Source organism: Chelmon rostratus, chromosome 13 (assembly GCF_017976325.1).
Source record: "Chelmon rostratus isolate fCheRos1 chromosome 13, fCheRos1.pri, whole genome shotgun sequence".
Taxonomy (NCBI): Eukaryota; Metazoa; Chordata; class Actinopteri; order Chaetodontiformes; family Chaetodontidae; genus Chelmon; species Chelmon rostratus.
The window spans coordinates 24,782,756-24,804,125 of NC_055670.1; the positions used below are offsets into that span (position 1 = coordinate 24,782,756).

The window sequence follows — 21,370 nt, forward strand, 5'->3', positions numbered from 1 at the left end:
GCTGGAAAATGAGCTTCCCTCCACATGCGTAGAAATGGTCCCTGTGTTTTTATTGCAGAGGTGTGGTTGTTCTTATTTAAACCTGAGCCACACATTAAAACAGCTAACCAACTGTTTGGGAGTGTTCCACCATATTTCTGAAACATATATCCAATAAAAACTCTATGATGCTACAGGGGGAGAAACATAAACACAAACAGCCCATGAATGTGGCCTGGTAACATATAAATTGAAGTTTTCGTGCAGTAAACGCAACCTTTAAGGAGAGTTGCATGTGGCTTCTTCTCATTCACCGCCACCTCGGGATCGTCTCCTATGACAACGTGCCCCCGAACCTGATTGGACAGCGCGCGGCCGACGCCTTCTGACGTGCAGCCAATCGTTGCGTCCGCCCCGGCCGGTTCCGGTACATCCTCTTACACGTTCCAGCTGGTCTGCCCGCCCATTCGACCTACCCCTCACGAGGAGCCGTGGCTGGTGTTAACGCAGAGAGAAAACACACAGTCGCGCCGGGCAGCTAACTTTCGAAGCCGACAGCAGATAGCGTTTAACGTCTTTTGTTTTCGAGTGTTTTAACGGCCACGACAAAAGAAGCACAAGAATGGATCCGCTGGTAGCTGCGATCGATCAGGGCACGAGCTCAACGAGGTTTCTGGTGAGTGACGTGGAAGAGTCGGTCAAATGTTTAGGGACAAAACTTCTGCCTCTTACCCCCTTGCGGCGTTTCTTTGCTTGTTTGAGAACATTGCTGGAGACAAATAACGAAACCTTCGACTGAAAAACCGTGTTGCAAGTGGAAATGATAACTTTGGATCAGAAATAAAGATACAATTAGCTTGTAAGCTACTCACGGCGAGGGTGACCCCCCCCATCGATACCGAAGGTTATGCCATATGTTCGTTCCGTATTAGCTAGCAGCGCGTTTGTTTATTCTCTTAATGTGCAAATAAAATACATTTGCCGAGCGAGTTAAAGTATAAACATAGAAACTTCATGTCATCTGTGCGCCCCTGCTGGTAAATGAGCACGTTGCTAGTATAACAGTGAATTAGAAGAGATACTGTAACTTTGATTCATCACAGAGTTTCAGTGAGCACAGCTCTTAGCACAAAAGGCTAACCTCAAGATCTCATAGCATAAAATTAGAAGACTCCTTCACATCAGATAAAGACCCGGCTCGTATTTTCAGGTTTAGTGAGAGCATCGCACTATTATTCATATTAAATTTTAAATCCTTGTTGCATCGTGAAATAAAATGGCCATTATCAGTTGATGCTGCCAAGTAGCAGCTAGTCTGCAACAGTCACTTCCTCAAAGATAATACAAAAAGTAATGAGAAAAAAGTGCATCACTGATAAATTATTGAAGGAGAAATCGAGTAAGAATAACTTTTGAAAACCTTCACTTTAGCTAATGATTATATTTTTTTCATAACTGTATGGTAAGGACAGCAGTGTTTGTCTTAAGATAGTAATTTAGTGAGTCAGTTTGGCTCTTTGCATTAGGAGCTTTGTACACTGTACAACTACACAACAACACTGCAGAACTACACAACAACACTGTACAACTACACAACAACACTGTACAACTACACAACAACACTGCAGAACTGCTGTTGAGAAAACTGGGGCAAAGCAATTGTGAAACGCTGTCAAGTGAGGGCAAAGTAGAAGCGTTAGATAACCATAATTCATGCTTATTCAAGTTGATAATCAATCACTGAAGTGATCATTGAAATGCTTCTCAACTCTTTTGTCTTACACACAAAGAAATATTGGATGATCGCCTGATATTTGTTGAATGAAAAGTTGAGGATTGCTGAAGTTCATGACCTCTTTTAGAGTGAAGTCACTTGTCCTGTTTTGTGAAATTCTGTACTGTTTAATTTGAATTGAGTTCATACTGGAAACCAGCAAAGAGACCCGTCTCTTCGGTATCATCCCATTCATTCTCTGGTTTTACCTGCTGCTGTTACTTTGAGAGTTATCCTTCTGCCTTGTGGAAACCTACCAGGTTTTTACTTTGTTTTCACTGCAGAGCAAAGTGAATCCTGTTTAGTGATCCTTTGTGAATAAAATTGGGCTTCCTCAAGTAGGTCAGCTGGAAGATTCAGACTTGGCACAGATCACAGCAGTTTGCTGCTCTGTAAAGATTAAAGCTTTGCTTGCTGTTAGATTTCCAAAGAATAGACATGCATGGTTTTTGATGCCTGAGTAGATCTGGTAAAGCTTTTTGGGAAATCTGGCAGTTTTGTTCATTTGATTAACTGAAACCAGAAGGGCTGATTTAAAACACCATGCTGGTAATTTTTGGACTATGTTACGTCTATTTCCCGACCTCCTTGATTATGCTTCAAAACATATATCAGATTTATTTCGTTAAAAATGATGGATGTCAGCAGAAAACTGTTGCAATAATTTTGCTGTCAATGTTATCTTGATTAGGGACCAGCTCTTTCCAAAGGAACTCTGGCCCTTTGAATGCTAATCTGATGACACTGTAGGTCAAGCACAGAAAAGGTCATTTTGACCAGGAGTTAAACTTAAACCTGGAAGTTTGAGGTTCATCGCAAGACCCAAATAGTAAAGCAAACATGTCTGAAGCCATAGTTGACGGTGGTTAAGATAAAATCATCATAGGTAATAATAGCTAAACTATGCACTGCAGTTGTCAGACAATACTTTATTATTGGATTAGTCAAGTTGATTTTGACATCTTCTCTTACAAATCATCAGGATCTTACCCCTGCAAAGAGCACACACTGCACAAAATCTCTATTCAACCACGAGTGAATTGTCTTATTTCAGAATATACCACAGAAAATGTGACCTAACACACAAACTTGTTACCTTTTTATAGATGTGTGTGTGCATTAGGTGGCTCCACCAGCTTATTACAGACATGCACAGCAAAGTCACAAACACAAACCGTAATGATGAAATCACCATAGAGGTGAATGCAGGACTGGCGTCTGTCACAGTCACAGCAAAAAAAATGAAGTTAAGAGGTTTTATTTGTTGTAGGGTGTTTGTAATTGCTTCTGTTATATTGTACATGTGGAGTTCACTGTGTCCATCACCTGCACACAGACACACACACACCTGCCAGTCCTCTAGGCTGAAGTTAGTGAACCAGTGGTCTTTAGTTTTCTTTAAAAATGTATCTGCCCTACCAGACGAATAGATTTAGAGTCATTTGCTGAGGTTTGTGCCAAAATATGCAGATTGTCAGTGATTCTATGGAAGCTTTCTTGATGTATTGATAACACTCTGACTACGAGGATACATGATTTGTATTCTCGGGACTTTTTGGTGTCAAGTGGAACTTGTCGTAAATATTCTGCAGCTAAATCCTACAGGTGTAATTTTGGACCCGGTGTGACATCAGAGGTCGAGCCAGTCACTCAGTCAGTCCTTCTGTGACGGGGGGGACAGTGTTCCTGTTTGCTGTCCAACTGCGTGACTTCAACTGAATGTTACCTCTTTCCTTTGAGTGTAAAGGGGGTCAGCTTGCAGCCTGCATGTATCTGTGTGGCTGTAGGAGGATCGTAAAGTTTAAAGAGTTCCAGGTTGCACTGTGGCTGAAAGCTGCATGTGGGCTACATGTTTCTCAAGGTTAATGTAGACCATTTTTCCCCAGCGGGGTATATTACTGTGTTGAATTCAAACAACCTGGCTACAATGAGTGCTGTCGCTAGCTGAAATGTAGCCCTTTACTGCTGCTCACAGGAGGGTAATACACAGAGGTCGATCCTATTACCTTATTAGAAGAAATGCTGACTACTGTTGGAGGTTGCAGCTAATAACGCTGCCTCGTGTTAAATGTTCCCAACTCTGTAGCAGGGAGCCGTCCTGTGTCGTCTAATAATGACAACAACAACAACAACTTGCACCTTTTTTTTTTTTACCCTTTCACAAGTACGTCCCTAAATCCTTTTATTTATGTTCGTGGTTTCTCATGAATTCGATTTCCCCACAGGTGTTCAATGCAAAAACAGCAGAACTGTTGAGCCACCACCAAGTAGAGATCAACCAGAGCTTCCCTAAGGAGGGGTGAGTTCACTGAACTTCGAGAGATGACTGCGACTAACAAATGATTTTCATTAGAAATTAATGTGCCAATTACATTTCAGTTAATCTTTTCGTTTATAAAATGCCAGAAAACAGTGCCAATGTCCCACAGAGCATTTAGACCTCTTCAGATGTCTTGTTTTGTCCAACCTAAGAGGCTAAGAGACTCGTAAAACCAACAGAACCACATTCTTCTGGACCAGCTGGTTTTGAGTGTGGAGGGGTGTTTACTTGTTTCTTTTAAGGTTCAATATTTTAGCTTTTTGCTAAACATCCTGTCTACGGAAGTCTTTGAGAATGGCATGAAACTAACTTTATATGGCAAGAAATATGAAAAGATATATTTTAAAGTTGAAGATTGTGGCGGCTTTGCCTTCTTCTTTCCTTGAAATGTTTACTGGGTTACTGAGATTACAATTTAACTGCATTTTAGATTAATCAGTTACTTTATTTGACGAGTGTCACATAATTGAGTCGAAGGTCCAGCTCCGTTTATTGTACGCTCAAAAGACGGCTGCTTCCATACATATCCAGATGTTCCCCTCGGCTCCATTTAAAATGCTCGATGAACACCTCGTACAAAGCACCAGAGGCAGAGACATATATTTGGTGCGTTCTCTTGTCGTCAGAAACATTCACGGCTGTGTCAATAGATCGCTTGCAAATTAATCTAATCTGTGCTCTATGTTTTGTAACAGAAACAAAGGATAAGTCTAAATGCTGGACATGTTTCCCTAAATGCACATATCCTGAAGCTTCTAGCATTCAGTTGAGGTCATGTTCCAAGGTTACATCAGCCACAGTGGCTGCTGTTAACTTCTTGCCTCAGAAAGACTTTGAACCATCATAACAGTTCCCTCTGTTGTATATGGGAGTGCGACTTTTCACCCCATAACCCCAAACCCACTAACACAGTGTAGCCTTGTGATAGGTAACAGGTAAAAACTGCTGCAGCAGCAGCCTCTCTGTAACTACACCGATGTATGCTGATTATTTTGTTTAGATCTTTGTGTCTCTCTGGACCAAGTGTAAAACATGTCGTGTTTGTGGGGTCTGTTTGTTTACATGCTTGTATTTTTGTCTCAATCAGCTGGGTTGAGGAGGACCCCAAGGAGATCATGCAGTCAGTGTACGAGTGCATGGAGAGGACTTGTGAGAAACTCTGCCAGCTCAACATCGACATCTCCAACATAAAAGGTGGGCGGAGGCAGCTGGAGAACAAAACCTGACTGTTGACCACGCCTAACAGAGAGGAATGGCTGCAAAGAGAGAGTTTTATTGACATTTATGTTGTTGCTTTTCTCTCAGCGGTGGGTGTGACCAATCAGAGAGAGACGACCCTGGTCTGGGACAAAGAGACCGGAGAGCCACTCTACAATGCCATCGGTATCACTGCCAAATATTCTTATGTACACATATATCATGTCATATTAAATAATTACAATTAATATTCTGCACAAAAGTGCTTGGCAAGATTAAAATAAATCAATAGGCAAGTGAAAAGGATTGAATTGAACTGTATTTATAGACAGACATGCACCAAATTTAGACGTCCTCCCTCAATTCAACCAGTGGTTTTGAGTGTTTTTATAAAGACCCCTTTGCTACAACTCGTTCTATTAGAGATTTGTTAAGTGCGAGACTTCAATACTTCAGGAATATTATGTCATCTGGGAAACAGCACAGTGCATGACTAGGCTGTGTCAGGCTGCAGTGTCCTATGTCACGTCTGCCCCCGCCCCTCCACCCACCACCCCATGTGGTAATGATTCAGCGTAGGAGCTGAGCACATGCAGTCACCACCCACTGGAGGCCTGCGTGCTAACATTACCAGCAAAGAGAGGCTTTCATTCTCATCCCCAAAGGCCTTTAGGTTCAGTTTGAAAGGCCAGTTTATCTACAGGCTGCCTGTCGGTTGCCGTGTAGATGGAATGTAAATGATGTGTCGGGTGAGTTTGTGTTAGTTTGTAGGAAGTTGAGAAAATCTGTGCAATTTGTGTATTGCTTTCAAATATTCACCAGTATCACAAACTGGTGCTACTGGTTCCTTTAAGCCTAAATAATCACTGGCTATGTTCTGAAAGATGTTATTTTCATTGGCTTCAGGTCTCAAAGAGTAGGAATGAAGAGAATAGCCTGAAATTTTTTACTTAAAACATTGAACTTACTTAAGTTAACTTATGTCACAAGAAAAAAAGATAAATCTGAGGGTTTAGAAGATAATTAATGCGATTGAAATTAAAAGAGAAAACAGTTCAGCTGCACAGAAATAGGTTTATTTTTGTGTCTTTTTTTGTGCGAAATTTCTCACTTTGACTGAATTTCTTGCACCTCGTAGACATGCAGCCTGTGACAAGAGGCTGCAGGTAGAAGTTGCTTTGCTTTATGGGGTCATATACTAACAAAAAGTTCAGGAAACAATGCTGAAATGTTGATGAGTATTAAAAAGAGCGCTTTAAATGCCGGTATTGATTCTTTCGTGAATGGACTAAAGTGGTTTGTCTCATTTAGATATTTCTGGTTCCTTTGATTAAGCTCTGCTTTGTCTGCAGTTTGGCTGGATCTGCGCACACAGTCCACAGTGGAGAGGCTCATTAACAAAACTCCGGGCAATAACAAGAACCACCTCAAGGTGAGCGAGCTGGACCAGAAATCCTTTATTAGTTTTTAGATTTTAGTTTGAGGCTGCAGTGTTCACAAACTCCAGACACATTAACAGGATAAGCAGAGCATAGAAAACTTATTTCTGGATGAATATTATCCTTTAATTCTCTTTGATTTCCTGCTGATTGAGCAGTCAGGTTGAGGTTTTTCTTGCACCAAACAAACGCTCTAATCTGCGTAATCTGCGCTGCTCTGTTCTCCCTCCAGCACAAGACAGGCCTCCCCATCAGCACCTACTTCAGTGCAGTGAAGCTACGCTGGCTGCTGGACAACGTGGACGAAGTGCGAGAGGCGGTGCTGAGTGAGCGCGCCATGTTTGGCACGGTGGACTCCTGGATCATCTGGGTAAGAGCTGCTCAAAGGCTGCAACTGTGCATCGGTCAAAGGGAGCTCAGACTGGAAGTTCAGGAAACAAATCATTCATAATGGACTCTTTTGCTTGCTTAGCTGCACTGAAAGAAGTTTTCAACCAGGGGAATTTGGTTTCCTGTGAGTCAAAGCGCTCCAGAGAAGACGCTGTGTTTTTCTTGACATGGCCACTGTTTTAAAATCAAGCTATAAAGAACCATTTGTGAAACTATGGCCAGAGGCTCACTGAGTCTAGTTTACAACCCCTTTTTATTTACATTTGATGCACACGTGCTTTACACGGTGCTGTTTCTCCTCAGTGCCTGACGGGGGGTAGGAACGGAGGGGTCCACTGTACAGACGTCTCAAACGCCAGCCGCACCATGCTCTTCAACATTCACACCATGGACTGGGATCCTGAGCTCTGCAGGTAAACAGAGGAACCTCAAAGAACGTGCATGCTGATGATGACGCCGACGCTCAAACTCAATGTTCAAATCGCTGTCCAGATACACTGTGCTGTTTATCTGCTCAGTTAAAACATGCTGCAGCTGCTACTTCCTCACTTCTGGTCGCTGCTGTGCTGTTTGCAGATACTTTGACGTCCCGATGGAAATCCTCCCGAAAGTCAGAAGCTCTTCTGAAATATACGGCTGGATGGTGAGCTCAGTTAACCTTCACTGCCTGTTCTGTGTCTCGTCTGCGCTTCAGTGATCCTGTTTGTGTTTTGAGATTGACCTGATAGGACCTGACCTGCTTACATTTTCCAGCTCATTCAAGAGCTCCAGAGCTGTACATCCATGATAATAAAGACTGAGCTGTGATCATAAAATGTTCAGGCGCATGGTGTCATGAGACCTTTCAAACACTGTAATGATCACAGAACTTCATAAGTTACAGATAATATACTGATAGTGTTGCTTCTGAAGATTTTCAGCCCGTACCACAGTTAGTTCAAATCAACTGTACTGATTTAAAACAGTAATCATGGTCTGTCATTTGTAGAGCAGCAGCGTGTGTGTGTGTGTTTGGGATGCTCGGCTCTCTAATACTCTGCCCCGTTTCGATTATCATGTGTCTGTGTTTGTCTGTGCTTGATCTTATCTCTCCACTACAACATGGTCTTGAATGTTAAACCTGTTTTATGCAACATGCACCTTGCCCTGCAGTCCAACGTGGCAGCTTTGTTTTCCTCGTGTTTATGGGTCAGATTTTTGTTTTACCTCAGATTATAGCTGTTATTTACCATTTGTAAGCGTCTACCCACATCCTCTAGAACCTACAATTAAATGGCTGCTCGTCCACATTTCTCACACTGCGACGACCTTTACGACATCTGAGCTAAATGAATAAGTAACACCAGAAGAGAGATTTTCTCTTGCTTTACTGTACAGTGTTATCAGCACATTTTAGTGACCTTATTTTACATTAAAATTGTCAAATTCCATCAACCAGAGACACACATGTAAACAAACTCTGTGCAGCGCTGCTGTTTAAGGCAAAGGTGTTGCAGCGGTCACGGTGACAGCTTCAATACTAATCAGTTTCCGTTCGGTAATAAAATGCTCCGCCCTGACTTTGATCATGCGGTATTATTGCATCACGGAGATTTATGACATCAAACTGGAGATTTGCACTGATAACCTCCTGAATCATTTATTTTGGTTGGGTTACTACAGTTTATTTCTTAGCAGTGAACATTTCATGTTTTTTTTAGTGGTTGTGACTCACAGTTGTGCTCTGTTTTATATCGCACTGCCTGCTGACTCTTCACTGCTGTCAACTGTTAACACGTTTGAAATCTCGTTTCTGCTAATGACAATGTAGCAAAAGGAATTTCTGGCAGTGAGCTAGGCTGAAAACGAGGCCTACCCAGTCTGTCGCTGGCCACATTTTAGCCTTTGCCGCGGCTCGAAAACTCACATCCATAGAAAGTTTTGGACTCATATTGAAGCAGAGCATCTGCGGATTAATTGATATATTATGATCTTCGCCACCATGTTTGGTTGTAAACACCAGATTATTGAAATCTTCACTAAAAATAGGTGTTTTTTCCCTTAACTCAACCGCCCTGTTTGACACCGTACAGTAACGACACGCCCTGTCGAGGCCTGTCAATACCAAAGTGTGACGCTGAGCAGCTTCCTGATTGATCCAGAGCTTTTCAGTGTAGACAGACTAACTAAGATCTGGATGAGCAGTTATGAAACAGACGATATTATCCTGCAGTCATTTATCCAAACTGTAAACATGTGTTTTTCTCTTCTATCCAGAAATCCAGCTGTCTTGCAGGAGTGCCAATCTCTGGGGTAAGAACTCTTTTGAATGTGATGTAACTTGTTGGCACGTTTGTCTCTTGCTGACGTTGTCAGCGTGCTGTGGTGTATGCCACACGTGGCTTTCCCCCACGCGTTTGAGTGACAGAGTTTCCATTATGATACTTTGCCCAGGCCAGTTTTAGCATATCACAGATATATCGTGTCAAGGCTTACGTCAGCCTAAACGTCACATGAAACTGATCTTAAGGCGTTTGAACGCTTCGAAGGTCAAATGAATCCGATGCTCTCCACACTGCTGCTTAGTTTAGTGTAGCTAAATGTGTCATAAATCACAAGTTTTATTCTTGCTGGGGTTTTTTTTGTTTTTTTTAGCTGTTAAATATCGATATCGGTCAGTATTGGTCAGGCTCGATATTGTTGGTTTGTGAGTGTGAGACACTGATCGTGGTCCTCTAACTGCGACCATGTCTCTCTCAGTGTCTTGGCGACCAGTCGGCCGCCCTGGTTGGTCAGATGTGCTTCAAGGAAGGCCAGGCCAAAAACACGTAAGTCATGCACCAGTTTCTTCATTTTACTTCTTTGTTTGCACTTTTGAATTTGAACGTAATCTAACACCAGCTGCACCTCAGCTGACATCTTGTCTTTAACTATTTGCATGCATACACAAGATTTTCTTTAAAATTTAAAGAAATTAAGTCAAGTTGACTCAAACTAGTTTTATCATTTAGCATTTTAGCACATAAGCATTTTAAACATCCATCATTCATCATTCCATCCATCCATCCATCCATCCATCATTCAGACATACAGTAACTCATGAGTGCTGTTATTTATTGTTTGAGTCCTGGAGAGTGTCGCCAATCGTTCAATCATTGCTCTCGAATGTGTTTTTGTAAAGGTATGGGACCGGATGCTTCCTGCTCAGAAATACAGGGACCAAGGTGAGATATTTTACCCCACAAAATATTTCAAGCGACCTTTTTAAATGTCATCCATGTCTCCAGCTGTGTCGTTCCTTCACACCCTGTTTTTCCTCTGACTCTGCCAGCCTGTGATGTCGGACCACGGCCTGCTGACCACAGTTGCCTACAAAATGGGAAAAGAGGAGCCGGCCTGCTATGCACTCGAGGTGTGTGAAAGCTTCCATTGCTCCTTCTCAGTTTGAGCTCTTAAACTCGCCTCCACGTCTCAGTTTGTCCTCCACCTTGTGCCTGGTTTGTCGCTTCGACCTGCCTGGCGCTCTGTTGTGGTTTGGGTCTGATGGTTTTCTCTCGTCTTGCAGGGTTCGGTGGCCATTGCAGGGGCAGTGGTACGGTGGCTGAAGGACAACATGGGCATTGTGCAGTCTTCCTCAGAGATCGGTACGTAGCATCTTACCTGATATGTGAAATTTGTGACTCATTTGTTAACAAGATGCAGTCGGTGCTGTAAACTGTATGATTATATAATGTAGGAAACAGACACATTTATGTTTGAATAACAAGTCTTCCTCTGGTTTTTCTCGCCGTCTTATCTCAGAGACACTCGCAGCTGCAGCAGGCTCGTCTTACGGCTGTTACTTTGTGCCGGCTTTCTCCGGACTCTATGCCCCCTACTGGGAGCCCAGTGCAAGAGGGTGAGACGGTCAGCTGTTAAAACACGTCGTAACTGTCATTTTACCCTGAAATGAGGACAAAAGGAGAAGTGTTTTACTTAATAATAATAATAATAATGTGACAGTTGTTTGATTCTAGAAAGTTTCTTTTCCTGAATAGATTTTTAGTCTCTTCCTCAGAGATGCATCAGCGAAGTGAAAGCATGAAAATGTGTATTAGCAGAATAAATTGCAGTTCAGCAAACTGCCTTAACGGCATCATTATAGTTTGTGTATTTCATCCGTTGCCTCTGTTTGTTTTCCAGCATCATCTGTGGCCTCACTCAGTTCACCAACAGGAACCACTTGGCTTTCGCTGCCCTTGAGGCCGTCTGCTTTCAGACCAGAGAGGTGAGCAGTGTGTCCTTTCTGCTCCTTGAGAAAAGCACATACAAAAACAGCAGACAGTACTTGCCATGACAAAAAGAGGATTCTGTTTTATTTCAACCTTCTAAAACCATGAATGTGGCTGTTGTGACTTTATGGTTTGTGCTAACTGTGAATACTCAACACCTCAGCTGTAGAGATTCTGTGATAATATATAACAACCTTTCCAAATGAACACAGTTTTATATGAATCATTTCAAACACACAGTAAACACAGAGAGTAGCCCCTTTGGAATAGTCATTATGATTAGATGCATGGGGAACTGCATCCCTGACCACTCTGTACATTCACCTGCGCATGTGGTTTATTTACATGTGTGAGGCTGATGTTGGAGCTTTTTTCCTGGGACACTCAAAGACACTGACATCCCTCGCACGCAGTCACGATAGCCACAGTTTGTGCACTGAATTAATGCACTGAAAGTTTGAGTTCATTTTTTCAGCATTTTTGCAACTGACTGAATAACTGGTGATCCCTTAATAGAAATGAAAACACTGAAACAGCTGACTAGCTGCATGCTGGGTGTAAAAACCCCGGAGGTTGTGGTTTTGTGTGAACGCTCTCGGCTGATGTTGGTTTGTGTTTGTGTCATTCAGATCCTTGATGCCATGAACCAGGACAGCGGCATCCCTCTGACGCAGCTGCAGGTGGATGGAGGAATGACGTCCAACAGATTACTGATGCAGCTGCAGGCCGACATCCTCTGCATGTCCGTAGGTAAGAAGACGTGCATGTACGATATACATCATGATATACAGTGATTGCTGTCGGTATAAAGAATTCTGAAAACTTTATTCTTCGCACTTGCATTTATTAACAATTTAGATAAAGGCTGGAAATTTTTGGTACCTGGTAAGTGTTTGAAAAGTGCTTGAATTTACTCTTATAAAGCTGTGCAAACAGCTTCAGTTGTCTCACCTGGTTCAAACATCAACTTTGAGTTCATAACTCTGTTTAGTCAATGTGAGTAACCATTGACAGGAGTCTGAGCCTGGAATTTCTACCCTTTCTGTCTTCCTGACTTTTGTCCCATTTAAAAAACCACAAACATGAAGCTTGACTTTGATGTACGTCAGTGGAGTAAGAGCACAAATTTACTGATGTGTACATAACCTTGTACCCATGAACGTTACATCATTCGTCAAATCGACATCACAACATCCGGTTTTGTGGATTCCAGGATCCATCTGCCGCTTTCAGTACGTTTCCAAACAATGGATGATTATTACAATATGCCAAAGTGGAAGATGTGTCACCTGCCAAGTAAAAATACATGAATTTAGGGGTCAGCTACATATAATTCAAACTCTGTCTTTCCCTGATTATCAGTCGCATAAACACATTGTTTATTTGAATTAATAAATCGGGACTCATTTGTTCCTCATGTTTTATTCTTCATGTCTTTCCACCTGTGTGTCTCATCCTGGTCCAGTGCGGCCCACCATGTCCGAGACCACGGCTCTGGGTGCAGCCATGGCAGCGGGGGCGGCAGAGGGGGTGGAGGTGTGGAGTCTGAACCCCGGTCACCTCCCGCAAGTCACATCAGAGAAATATGAACCTCAGATCAACTCCGACGGTGAGGAAGTCAGACCCAGAGGAAATGCACCTTTTAGCTACTTGAATGTTGCGTCCCCTCACCTGACTCACCTGTCCGTCTGTCCTCACAGAGAGTGAGTTCCGCTTCGCTCGCTGGAAGAAAGCCGTCCAGAGAGCCATGAACTGGGAGACCACGGAGCCCTGCTGCACTGCTAACGGTACGCGTCGTCTCATTTAGGAGAAGTCACAGCTGTTGTATAAATCTGTGATGTACAGGAGTAGCTTTTAATGTGCTGCATAAAGTTTCCTGAACTTCCAGCGGTGAACGGGTGCAGGACTCTGACTGCGATCCTTCTCGGATGCTCTCTTTTCTGTTTCGCTGACAACAGGTTTAGGAAAGAAGATGAACGGCGCCCCCTGGGGGGTCCCTCCCACCCCTCCCCCTTCCAGAGTGGACCCCTAAGGTCCGTCGTTTACTGCTGCTGCATGTGACAGTTTGAAGTTTCAACACTAACTTGTTTACTGCAGCATGGTCACAATTCTCAGCACCACTAACACAGTTTGTCCAAGGGTTTGACCGACACGAGTATGATCCACCCCACCCGCTGAATGGGAAAACACTAACTGAACAACTGAGTAGACGGACAAGAAAAAAGATTAATCCAAGAGTTTAAAGGCAGTCAGACTGTTGTTGTTGGTGACATTACTGTAAAATGAATCAACTGTGTTGGTCCAGCCCTCGTGTTTATGTTCTGGGTCTGCATGTTGCTGTATTTGTGACTTTTTCCCACTTTTTCCAGCTGACTGAAAGGGGGGCCGTTGCTCTGTCATGCAGTTGCAGTTTAAAACCTGTGTTGTCTTTAGTCTAAATCTAGTTGCTGCATTCTACATAAATCACTTAAACGCCACTGGAGGTTATTGAGAGCTGTCAACATAAAACTGCTGGAGGGACGGCCTGAATGTTAAGAAAAAAAATGGATGAGGGACTTTTCACAGTGTTGACCCACCCAGTGGTGGCCTTTAATCAGATGTAATATGAGCTACTCAAAACATTAAAGCCTGTTGATTGTTTGATTGTTGAATAGCTTTGTGATAACGGTCCAAATCGATGCAGCAAAGGCAGATATGTTGACTTTTAGTCCATAATGTGCTCACAAACACTGGATCCTTCCCATAACGCATCGAGGTAACATCAGCTAATGGACCCTCCCTGCCTGCTAAATGTCTGCAGCTCCAGTTTGTAAGATTCTGGTTTAGTTCCGCTCAGTTCTGAACTACAGATGCTAAGAGACAGAGCAACAGTCCCGCTGGCTTTCGCTGCTTTGCTTCTACACTTTGTGTTCAACCAGAAAAATGTTTGGCTGTCGATCTGTCGGTGTTGTGGTTTCTCAGTATCATGATTTTCACCTCACAGGCCACCAGCAGTAATTGTGGCACAAGACCTTCGCGGCGACATGGAAGCCGAGCATGGAGCCAGACCGCGTGGCTGCATGACGTGATGTGCAGTCACTTTCGTGTGACGCGTAGCCTGCTAGCAGGAGTATCTCATGACTGCAACATGACTGGAAAGTTTATCATCAACCTTAAGTGCCACCTGGAGTGAAGAGTGACACAACCTGTGGAGCAAGTATGGAACCATTTCTGATGGAACTTTGTTCGTCTTCCTTCACTGGAAAAGCGAAGCATCCTTAAAAAGTTATGAATTTGCCTACTTCAACTCGTGCAATAAATCATGGGGGGAAAAAAATCAGGGGCTCCCAGTTTGAAGTAGAGTTGTATCATTGTACCTCATCACTGTAACTAAACGGATACTGTACTGTTTTGTTTTTTTGGGATGTGTGACATCCGAACAGAACTCTGGACAGATGTTGCACATGTTGACAGATCTTGACAGTGGTTGCTGCTCAGCTTGTGTCCTGTTAAAATGGGGTTTGTTTCCTGTCATTCTGAACTCATGTCAAAGAGACACGTTGCAGGCTGTCAACAGCACTTTATAATTTATCCTCCCGAGCAGGGACAGGACGATTGTGGGAGCCGTGCAGGGTTTTTTTTAAGGGGGGGTGTTTTTAAGAAGCGATTTTTATTTTTTTAAGCTCGTAATTACTAGAGGAAACTCCTCAACGCAGCTGTAACGTTGATTCTATTCATAAACAATTTTATATTTCAGTCATATGTAAGCGTGACCTTTTGACATCCGAGCCATCGTACACGTCCACTGATGAAGATCTGGAAGCTCACTTCAATTCAGAATGAAGATAACTGCAGATTAACTTATATTTAGTAAAAGTTGAACATTTTTATTCAGATTTTTAGTCTTTTAAAGGGAACATTTGCTTACTGTATTAATTTCTGGTGTCTGATAACTGATGTGACTTCATCTTTGTAGTGTGTATCTAATTATCCCAGATCCTATCTGCATGTCAGCCAGTGGGGTTTTTTTTCTGTAATTGGTTTGACAAGATGTATAGCAAGAGTCCTTCAGCTCTGCAGGAATGTACTGATGCTGTAACACGTGACAAAAACCTGACTTGTATAATAAAATGAGTACATCAGCTCACATGGTTTATATGGAGTGGCTTCACTCTATGTAGCAAAGTCTGCTTAATATGAATGATTTGATGCCATGTTTTAAAGTCAATAGAGATTTAATATTCCAGTCAGGTGACAGGAGGAAACGTTAGAAAAGTGAGTTTTTCTGTAGAGCAGGACGTCCACGGCAGCTCACACGAGGAATTCTTCAACATCCACCGTGATGTTTATACATTTACAAAATACTTTTACACAACTCTCAGGAGGAAAACGGGGCCTAAATAATGTATGCGGGACATGTGCCTGACACAACATCACTCCCGTTCAGAGCAGGAAGTTCATGTAGGAAGAAGAGAAATACACAGAAGAGGAATCAGTCCAGGATTCAGCGGGAAAACTGTCTCTTGTCGCCCTTTCCTTTGTTGACGTGCTTAAAAATTCTGGATTTTTTCATGTTGTTGGACTTCTGGTATCCAAACCCACCTCCACCGCCTCGCTTCTGCATCTTTACGCCTTTACTGCTGTGGACGTCTGCAGAGAAGCTCAGTTAAGGAAAACACTGCGTTTAAATCACACACTTATACATTGAATGTGAAATCACTAGAAATAACAACAAAAGAAATGTTGACGCAGCTTTAACACATCAAACAAACAGCAGTGTGTGCTGTAACCGTGTGTAGAATCACTGCAAAGGATACTCAGATCAACATATGGAGGAACTTTGAAGCCGAAAGACAGCGCCACCATGGGGAGGTTGAGGGTGTTGACGCTGTAGATCTGTTTGAGCGAGTGGGAGTCGTAAGCCCTCACGTAGGACTTGTAGGCCTCTTGGGCCGACTTGTGGAGATAGTAGTTCTTCTCAATCAGCTTCTCCAGCTAAAGAGCGAGAGGCAGTTTGAAATCAGAGCGTTCAGTCGGTCTTTGTATTTATAACTACAGATAACTGAGAAGCAGCATTTAACAATATTAAACAGATTTCTTACCTGAGACTGGATGTCAGAGATTTTACTCCAAGAAAAATCAAACTCGCTCAATGGGACCTGGACAACACGGAACAAAGATAAATATAAAAAACAATCCCATTTAAAGACACTGCACATTCGGAGTAGTAAAGGCTGTAAAATGTATGAAAACTAGCTGTAAAATCAAACCATAGACTTATGAGATGAAGTGAAAAAGAAAGAAATTAGCAACCAACTGTGCAAATGACAACAGCTGAGATTGAGATGGTCACCTTGGCTTGTTTCAGGAAGCGGAGGAAGCCGAGCTCCTCTGGTCGGAGGATGAGGAGCGCGTGGCCCCTGCCATTGATGCCTCTGGCTGTCCTGCCCACCCTGTGGATGTACTCCTGTGGACAGAAACGGAAGCTTGAACAGGAGTCTTATTCTGTCGCTTTCAGAAGGCAAGTGAGACCGATATTCAAGTCGTTGTATTATGTCGCAGCAGTTTCAATACCTTGGGGTCATCTGGGGGGTCGTACTGGACGATCCAGTCCACCTCGGGGATGTCCAGCCCTCGAGCGGCCACGTCAGTGCACAGCAGGATGCCTGAGTCGGCGTTGCAGAACTGGAAGAAGGTGGTGGTACGTTTGGTCTGCTTCTGTTTGCCCTGCGAAACAGAAACATTTGGCTTTGCAGATCAGGCATCCGAATACCACCGACGACTTAACGATGCAGGAGGTCAGTGCTCGTCTTACGTGGATGGCCATGACGGGCAGGTCAATGTAGTTGAGCAGTTCATAATGGAATTTCACAGACATACAGGAAGAGAAGAAGACCATCAGCTTCTTCTTGCGGTTCTTCTTCAGGAAGGTGAAGAGCAGCAGGAAGCGCTTCTCTGACGGACACACCACATAACCCTGAAACACAAGAGGCGTCGCTTCATGTCGGTTCATATACAGAAAGCTATACGAGGCAGATTCGACAGAAACAGTACCTGCTCCAGGCCATCGACAGTGGCGTTGTCTTTGTTGTCATCCACGCCGACATACAGGGGCTCTTTCTTGAGGGAGATGCGAGCCAAGTCCTCCACCTTCCGGGTCTGAGTGGCTGAAAACAGCATGGTCTGTCTCTTCTCTGGAGGACACACAGGCACAAACATTGAAGAGTGATGCAGAGAGCAGGATGTGTCGGACGGTTTGAGAGGTTTACTCAAAATACTGCGTATTTTGGAGCATGAAGAGTGTAACACAGGGGGGCACAGTAGATACGTACTTGGCAGCAGTTTGATGATCTGCTTCAGTTCCTCCTCGAAGCCCACCTCTAAGATCCGGTCGGCCTCATCAATAATTAGACACTGCAGGTTCTTGAACATGAATCCAGGCGTGTTCTGAAGGCACAAAATCTTTATTTAACAATCTTATACAAGCATTAAACACAAGCAGCAGCTGGAAAAACACAAAGCGGTTTCAGTAGAAACGTATCAGTTAAACATTGATCATGTGTTTGATGAATGTGTCAAAACCTCCACGTTTACACAGTGTCATGACTACCACCGACATCCTGTATCACATTCATTATTTCATCATCTTGATAGGGTGCTCAATTCATGTACTGGTTCCAGAAACATTGTCGGTAATATTTGTGTGTCACATATCTCCTTTGCCCCCCCCGCTCACCTGCAGGTGGTCCAGCAGACGACCAGGGGTGGCCACCAGGATGTTGACGCCGTTGGCCAGTTTTTGGGCCTCAGCTGAACGGTTGCTGCCCCCCATGATCAGACCGTAGGTATGCACATGGTGTGTCATCAGTTCCTTCATCACACCATAGGTCTGCATTGCCAACTCACGTGTGGGTGAAAGGATCACGACACCAGTGCCTGTGTGGAGGAGGAGGAAAATGAAGAGGAGGAGGTCAGTTAAGGATATAAAATTTTAATGCATTAAGTAAAACCATTATTTTTCCGTCTGCCTCAATAGTGCTCCAGAAAACACTGAGGTGAAATGAAGAGGAGGATTACCGTTCCTGGGCATGAACTTGAGTTTGTAGATGAGTTCTATTGACGGGATGAGGAAGGCCAAAGTTTTACCACTTCCTGTCTTGGCAGCAGCCAGAACATCCCTGCAGGGGAGCAGAGCAAACAGAAACACAGTTTAAGTATCCATAAAGTCACAGTATGACTATCTGTCCATCTCAAAATGCACGATTATCTTGGGATCGCAGCCATCGGCAAACATGAAACCCAGTTTGGCGTGACGGTAAATCAGTGACAGAGCTACAACCACAGCGGGAGGACGTGAGTCTTACCTCCCCTCCAGCAGGGGCCGAATACTTTTGTGCTGGATCTCAGTCATGTGTTCGAAGCCCATCTCCTTCACTCCTTTCAGCGTGTTCTCGCTCACCAGCCCAGCAAGAGAGGCGAAGGATGTGTCCTCAAACGCTCCTGGAATATTAGGTAACAGTTAATGAAAAGTGCAAAGCTTTCCCAAAAGCAGAGTTCAGCTGAGGAAAGGCCAAGACGAAGCGTGAAAAACAGCCTGCAAACACAAACAGGTTCTTTCCCCAGACAGATAATCGGCGGTGGGAGACTCGTGTCCTTGCAGTTATTCCTGTCAGGAGAATCACTGGTGACTCCTCCCAAAGACAACCACAACAGTCTCTGTATGCCGTCATTGACACCCGCGTCGTGATGGAAACACTGAGCAGGCAACACATGCAGGCAACACAGCGGAGTTCAGATCTACAGTGAAAGTGTGTGTGTGTGTGTGTGTGTGGACCGAACAGGTTTTGAATAAACCCACAGAATGCTGCACTAACCTGCTTATTATCCGCTTTCTGAACAAACCTGACTTCTTAGATGCATGTAAATGAGAAATCTGGATCTCTGGTGAAGGTTTCCTGGTCTTGTGTGTGAACAGGTTAGTAATTCAGTTTCTATGTACACACACACACACACGTGTGGGTGAGAGACAGGGCGGGCAGATGTATCACTATGACACAACAGTGAGGAAACATAAAAGCAAAACTAACTCAAAATACAATGCAGCCATTTCCAGACATGGAATATGGAGCATTGCTGGTTTCTTTTATCCTTTTCAGTCACAGCTTTCTGACATTCAAACTCGCCTGCGTTAATCATCCAAACCGCTCGACAGGATCATTCCTGACTGAGACACATTGAGGAAAACTGTTGCAGTTCAGATTCACCACTTCCCTCATTCTCTCCTGGATTCAGCTATGGGTCCTCACATGTAATAAAACTACTGAAAAGCCCACCAGGTCGACAGTAAGTGGACATAATTTCGTCAGTACCTGTTAAGCCAGAAGGTAATTCAGGTTGATCTTCCTCATCATCATCTCCCTCTTCGGTTTTGTCCTCATCATCGTCATCGGAAGCTCCCTCTGGTTTGTCAGCAGCCTCTTCTCCATCTTCATCTGCTAATGCTGCTCCCTCCTCCTCCTCCTCTTCTTCTTCTTCTTCTTCTTCTTCTGCTTCTTTCACTGTTTTGGTCTTCTTCTCAGCTGGAACGAGGATGACAGCATGTTAGCTAGCGATCACATAAAAACACGAACATGTCAGGTTCCTCCATCTGTCTACCTGGTGATTCAGCGGTGTCAGCGAGTTTTCTTTTCTTCTTCTTCGTCTTCTTCTTCTTCAGAGTTTCCTCTGTTGTGGTCCCCTCCAGTAGTACCTCAGTCTGCTTCTTCTGTTTCTTCTTGGGCTTGATGTCTGCCTTACAACCGGTTGCTGGCTCCTCACAACACTGCTCTTCCAGCCCGTTTGAGTTTACTGTCATTGCAAGAAGAGTTTTACCCGATCAGACAAACATTGTGGAAAGAACTATGATATAAAAATTATGATGTGCTTCATGATTATGCTGCCTAGGAATTTGGTCGCGTGTCTACTAGTCAGAGTAAAGTTAATATTTTTCGGTTTTTCTATTTGTGTCATCTTGCTTGCTTGCTACATGTGAAATCAAAATCTGTGACATATTACAGTGACATAAACAATTAGCTAATGTTATACCGTTAGATTAAGATCAGACAACGTTTTGTCTGTCAGTGAAATACCAACTCTAACATTGCAGATCACAAATCATGCCGTGAGGAGCTAACGTAGTTAGCTTAGCAGGTGAAGATCGTCACCGCTTCAGAAACACGGAAAACAAGAAACAACCTCCAAGTACTTTTTATTCACTGCACGTACCGGGCTTTTCTTCTTCTGTCGATTTATTAAGTAGTTTGCGCTCTTTGTTCTTTTCATTTCGTTTCTGAATTTTCTTCCGGAGAAGCTTCATCTGTAGGTCCGCCATGGTAACAGCGCACAGCACACGTGTGTGTGGCGTTCAGGACCCTTCGGGGCACCAGTCTGCATTGCCTGAGTGAAAATGCGAAGGACCTCTTAGAGGCACCAAGTAATCCTGAAAGACTTCTGGCCACGGAAAAACGACAGAAATTAATTATTAATAAATATAGGTCATATGGGTAAATAAAATAGAAAAGATAGCGTTATGTTAAATAAACATAAAAGATAAACCTGAAGCTACAACCTGAACAGCATCAGATAGCCCATAAAATGCTTCTAATATGTTTGTTTATAACGTGTGAATACATAGCACTTATTACCGGCACAATTTTAGGAAGAACTGTTAGAATTATTTCAAATATCATAAAAGGAGGGGTGACTGTTATGTGTGTATAAAGTATAGCAGTGTATTAATCAACTTAAAATTACACTTTAATCACCACTGTATGGATTGTAAAAATAATGATGATGAAGGTGTTGTAGGTTTGGTAACGGTGTTCCCAAGAAGGGAACCAATATGAACCAAAATAGTTTTTTTCTTTAAAAAAAAGGATTTTATTATTTGTGCATGAACACAATCATTTCCCAGTGTATTTGGTGTAATTTGCAGCTAAAAAGGAGCTCCATGTACACGGTAATAATTAAAAACCTGAGAATGATGCCTCTGAACCGCCAACAC

At 43.3% G+C, this 21,370-nt stretch overlaps 2 protein-coding genes across 3 annotated transcripts; one reads left to right on the forward strand and one right to left on the reverse strand.

Moving 5' to 3' along the window:
- Positions 1-484: 484 nt before the first annotated feature.
- LOC121615798 (glycerol kinase-like) lies at positions 485-15,475 on the forward strand. Of its 2 annotated transcripts, XM_041950236.1 has the most exons (20): positions 485-655; positions 3,979-4,052; positions 5,161-5,267; positions 5,379-5,456; positions 6,623-6,702; positions 6,942-7,079; positions 7,403-7,512; positions 7,676-7,742; positions 9,356-9,391; positions 9,839-9,906; positions 10,260-10,302; positions 10,410-10,490; positions 10,644-10,722; positions 10,880-10,976; positions 11,261-11,345; positions 11,979-12,099; positions 12,815-12,958; positions 13,050-13,136; positions 13,308-13,382; positions 14,333-15,475. In XM_041950236.1, exons 1-19 carry the CDS (start codon positions 602-604, stop codon positions 13,379-13,381), a joined length of 1,623 nt encoding a protein of 540 aa, XP_041806170.1. In that variant the 5' UTR covers positions 485-601; the 3' UTR covers position 13,382; positions 14,333-15,475. The 2 variants fall into 2 exon arrangements, with proteins under 2 accessions (XP_041806170.1, XP_041806171.1); XM_041950237.1 differs by lacking the exon at positions 13,308-13,382.
- On the reverse strand, positions 15,209-20,732 carry ddx18 (DEAD (Asp-Glu-Ala-Asp) box polypeptide 18). Its single transcript, XM_041950235.1, has 14 exons — positions 20,593-20,732; positions 19,984-20,175; positions 19,698-19,907; positions 18,693-18,828; positions 18,406-18,506; positions 18,065-18,264; positions 17,661-17,775; positions 17,383-17,522; positions 17,144-17,305; positions 16,903-17,055; positions 16,682-16,795; positions 16,431-16,487; positions 16,146-16,323; positions 15,209-15,978 (listed from the first exon to the last, which is right to left on the reverse strand). Exons 1-14 carry the CDS (start codon positions 20,696-20,698, stop codon positions 15,833-15,835), a joined length of 2,010 nt encoding a protein of 669 aa, XP_041806169.1. The 5' UTR covers positions 20,699-20,732; the 3' UTR covers positions 15,209-15,832.
- Between the last annotated feature and the right edge of the window lie 638 nt (positions 20,733-21,370).